The sequence below is a fragment of the Hordeum vulgare genome, chromosome 6H, assembly GCF_904849725.1.
Source record: "Hordeum vulgare subsp. vulgare chromosome 6H, MorexV3_pseudomolecules_assembly, whole genome shotgun sequence".
NCBI classification, from domain to species: domain Eukaryota; kingdom Viridiplantae; phylum Streptophyta; class Magnoliopsida; order Poales; family Poaceae; genus Hordeum; species Hordeum vulgare.
Genome location: NC_058523.1, coordinates 10,414,102 through 10,418,280, shown reverse-complemented (window position 1 = coordinate 10,418,280; position 4,179 = coordinate 10,414,102). Strand labels below are relative to the sequence as shown.

The window sequence follows — 4,179 nt, the reverse complement described above, 5'->3', positions numbered from 1 at the left end:
AAACCTCCTTTTCTAAAACAAATGAAGTGCCCACACATGCTCAAGTAGATCATCGTGGAGTTGTTCATGACCACCATCGTCTACAATCCATTGATGCACGTCTAGAAATCTTTGCAATCCCCCATTCATCCTTCTCTGGCTCAACTGGTCGCATATACATTTTGTTCCCCTCATTCTCATAGCTTTCTTCCGCCGGTTGTTCCCTCCCATCCTCTATGAACATGTTATGCAATATGACGCACGCGGTCATGAAGCGCCACATGTTTTTTTTTATGCCAATAGTGATCTATACCACGAACGATTGCAAAACGAGCTTGGAGGACCCCGAATGCATGCACATCATTTCTACATGCTTCTTGTCTCCTAGCAAAGTGAGTATTCTTGTTGCCTTGATGCTTTGAAATTATCTTCGCAAAATTTGCCCATATCGGATCCATCAACAAGATAATATACCATGTTGTATTGCCGGCCATTAATTTCAAAATTCACAGCAGGTTCCTCGCCAACAGAAAGCCTTCAAAAAGGATGAGATCTTTGCAGAACTTTCAGGTCGTTGTTAGATCCTAGCAATCAAGAATATGAATGCCATTAGATGACACGAATTCTAGAATTATAGTTGCATCCTTATCTTTTCCTTGAACTGTACATGCTATGCAGTAGGGCAAAACTTCCACTTTCAATGCATGCAATTGATACTTTCAAGCATTCATAGAAAGCCTTTTGATGAACCCGTCTTAAGAATTCTTATCGTGTCCGCTTCATTTGGAGCTCGAAAATATTCTTCTCCAAATATCTCAATGATGGACTTCATAAATTCTGGTCATGGTATGAAAATATGAAAATATTCCACATATGAAACTGTGTGTGTTGGTCGTGTCATTGATTGGTTAGGATCTTTAGGAGTTGATCACGTGAGCTCTTGTATTCGGTAGGATTTTCTTCTTGTAATCTTAAAATATATGCACTGACTTTTTTATTCAATCAGGGTATGATCCGGTACAGCGGAAGACCAACTGCTCTATATGGTGTGGGGAAATCAGTGTCCCTTTCCCATTTGGCCTAGAGGACGGTTGTTCTGCAAGGATGTCATTTCAGCTCAATTGTACAAATTCATCTTTGTCTACCCTCCAGTTTCTTAACATGAACGGCGATACAGGAGAGATCACTTATGTAAAGTCTATAAATATCATGAAGGGGCTAGTGAATGTTAAATACAGTTTATCTGCAGAAGAGTACCTTTCGGTGAGGGTAGATCAAGATCCAGGCCACTATTTTGCCTTCGCAGGTGTAGTACCACAACAGTGGGCCGTAGCCAATTTAACATGCCTAGAGGCACAGGCGAATAATACCGGATATGCATGTGTCAACATGAATAGCGAATGCTTGGATGTCAACTCCGAACTAGCATATTATGGTTACCGTTGCACATGTATGGCCGGTTTTGACGGGAATCCATATGTCTCCAATGGGTGCAAAGGTACACACACAGCATCTCTCTGCCTCCTCCTCTATACGGAAAATGTCTCCGATGGGTGCATCTTGATATACGGAAAATGTCTCTTTGTTAGGCAAATGCCATAATGAATGGGTGATCGCACACCTTTTCGAGAAGTGATACCTTTATATCTCAAAACAATCTCAAAGTAAAAAAAATATTGATATGCAAAAACGGGCTCAAGCTAGACCTCTATATATACTTTGTGCACATGTTAACCTGTAAACAAGTTGTCTACGAACAAAGATCTGTATGGGTTCATTCTATAATTTCTGTTGTGCCCCTAATATTCAAATTACATTAAGCTCAAATAACGTACGGTAGTATTACGTGCAGGCACTAATGGGAAACTTAGTTACAATACTTATGTATTTTAATCTTGCGTTATATATACTTATTGTTGCAGATGTTGACGAGTGCAACACACCAGGCACATGTAATGGGACTTGTCATAATACTGAAGGAGGTCACTATTGCACCGAATGTCCTAGAAATACAGTGTATGACACTGCATTAAAGATGTGCGCATCGACCAAAAAACAAAATCTGGTACTAGGTAAGTCCATGGTACAACCAGTTTCACATAATGAGCTCCATAAAATCCTGAACAGTAATGACCGGCATAATCATTACAGGTATCACCATTGGGATTAGCGTTGGTTTTGGAATTATACTTCTCATGTCAATTGCAATATTACTCATCCGTAGATGGAAAAAAGACATCAAGAAGAAACTGCGAAGAAAGCATTTTCGGCAGAACCAAGGTCTACTCCTCGAGCAATTGATATCATCAGATGAAAATGCAAGTGAGAACACTAAGATTTTCTCACTATCAGAGTTAGAAAAGGCAACAAATAATTTTGATCCCACGCGTATCGTTGGTCGTGGAGGGCATGGCATGGTTTATAAAGGCATCTTATCCGATCAACGGGTAGTGGCCATAAAGAAGTCTAAAGTCATTGAGCAAATTGAGATAAGCCAGTTTATCAATGAGGTTGCAGTCCTTTCCCAAGTAAATCACCGGAATATTGTGAAGCTCTTGGGTTGTTGTCTTGAGACCGAAGTCCCACTGCTAGTGTATGACTTCATCCCTAATGGTTCGTTATTTGGAATCCTTCATGCCAGTACCACTAGCAGCTCTATCTTCTCCTGGGATGATTGTTTGAAAATTGCTGCGGAAGCTGCTGGAGCACTGTATTACCTCCACTCAGCTGCTTCGGTATCGATATTTCATCGTGATGTGAAGTCCACTAACATACTATTAGATGGAAATTACACTGCAAAAGTATCAGATTTTGGTGCTTCAAGGTTAGTTCCTATTGACCAAACTCACGTTGTTACAAATATACAAGGCACATTTGGATACTTGGATCCAGAATATTACCACACGGGTATGTTGAATGAGAAGAGTGATGTCTACAGTTTTGGTGTAGTACTTGTAGAGTTGCTGCTCAGAAAGAAGCCTATTTTTACAAGTGACTCTGGGCTAACGCAAAACTTGTCCAACTACTTTCTTTGGGAGATGAGGGAGAAACCACTTGCAGAAATAGTAGCTACTCAAGTTCTCGAGGAAGCAACAAATGAAGAGATAAATGATGTCGCCAATCTTGCGGAGACTTGCTTGCAACTACGAGGTGAAGAGAGACCTACAATGAAACAAGTGGAGATGAAATTGCAGCATGTGCGATCTAAAAGGTTGCGATCATCTCAGGTTGTTTTAAAAAATGAACACATGCAACTATTGTTAAGTGGACAAAGCCAAGACACTCTTCCGATGTTGACTACTCCGAGTGGTAGAGTAGACCGAAGTAATATAGATTCTCAAAGGAACCAAAATTGCTACAGCTTGGAGCAAGAGTTCATGGCATCGGCGACTCTCCCTCGCTAGTTTATCGTGTTCTCAGCATTAATGTTTGGTTGTCTGCTTCTCCTATTGAAATGCTATATTATTTTCGTGCTTTGATAGGGAGGGTAAAGTATACTCTGTAATTGCCTTAATAATGTGTGGTTAATACTATTCAGATTGGAAAGTTTCATTCTTATTCTTGTCTTAAATTGCCTTGGTATTTGCTGTTCTTGCTTTTCACTACTCAGATTGGTTAGTACTATTTAGATTGGAAATCCACCTGTGGAACCTGGCAGGCGCAGGCATCCCGTTCGACCCAGGCTGAGTCCTTGTCGCTATTTGCTTTTCTTGCTTTTCTCTTTTTTTTTCTAGTTTTCCTCTTGCTTCCCGGTCTCTTGGAGGTTGGAGCCCTCTTGCTGTATACCCAGCTTGGATACGCTTGTAGCTCCTCTCTCTTTCTCTGATCAATGAATTTGGTACAATCAAGCTACCGACATTCGATTCGCAAAAAAAAAAAAAGCTACCGACATTCAAAAATTTGCGGATCCCTGGCTGATACCCAGTACGTGGGCATCAATCAATCAGTAGTTCAGTACTGCTCTGTTTCTTCTCCTGTTCTGTTTCTTCTCCAGCTCTGATCCAACCCCTCAGCTATATGTCTGAATAAAATTAGTCTGTCATTATACCCTGATGATCATGTCCCGAAGCTCTCGGAACAATCTTTTAGTTTTCCATGTTGCATTTACAAATGATCAAATTTGATGCAGCAGTAACCACATTCCATCTATGCTAGAAGGAACGAAATGTACATCAAAAACAGTGATACGTACCTCTACTG

General features: G+C 40.5%; 1 protein-coding gene across 1 annotated transcript; it reads left to right on the top strand.

Annotated features, from left to right (window-relative positions):
* Nucleotides 1–989: 989 nt before the first annotated feature.
* LOC123404560 (putative wall-associated receptor kinase-like 16) lies at nucleotides 990–3,516 on the top strand. Its single transcript, XM_045098497.1, has 3 exons — nucleotides 990–1,477; nucleotides 1,902–2,051; nucleotides 2,131–3,516. The coding sequence occupies exons 1-3, from the start codon at nucleotides 1,084–1,086 to the stop codon at nucleotides 3,381–3,383; spliced, it is 1,797 nt and encodes a 598-aa protein (XP_044954432.1). The 5' UTR covers nucleotides 990–1,083; the 3' UTR covers nucleotides 3,384–3,516.
* The last annotated feature ends 663 nt before the right edge of the window (nucleotides 3,517–4,179 follow it).

Excerpts from the sequence above, each read along its gene's own strand:
- LOC123404560 (XM_045098497.1), top strand. The coding sequence starts at position 1,084 with ATGTCATTTCAGCTCAATTGTACAAATTCATCTTTGTCTACCCTCCAG. Across the intron at positions 1,478-1,901 it reads TGTCTCCAATGGGTGCAAAG|ATGTTGACGAGTGCAACACA; the intron begins GTACACACACAG and ends TTATTGTTGCAG. Across the intron at positions 2,052-2,130 it reads AAAACAAAATCTGGTACTAG|GTATCACCATTGGGATTAGC; the intron begins GTAAGTCCATGG and ends TAATCATTACAG.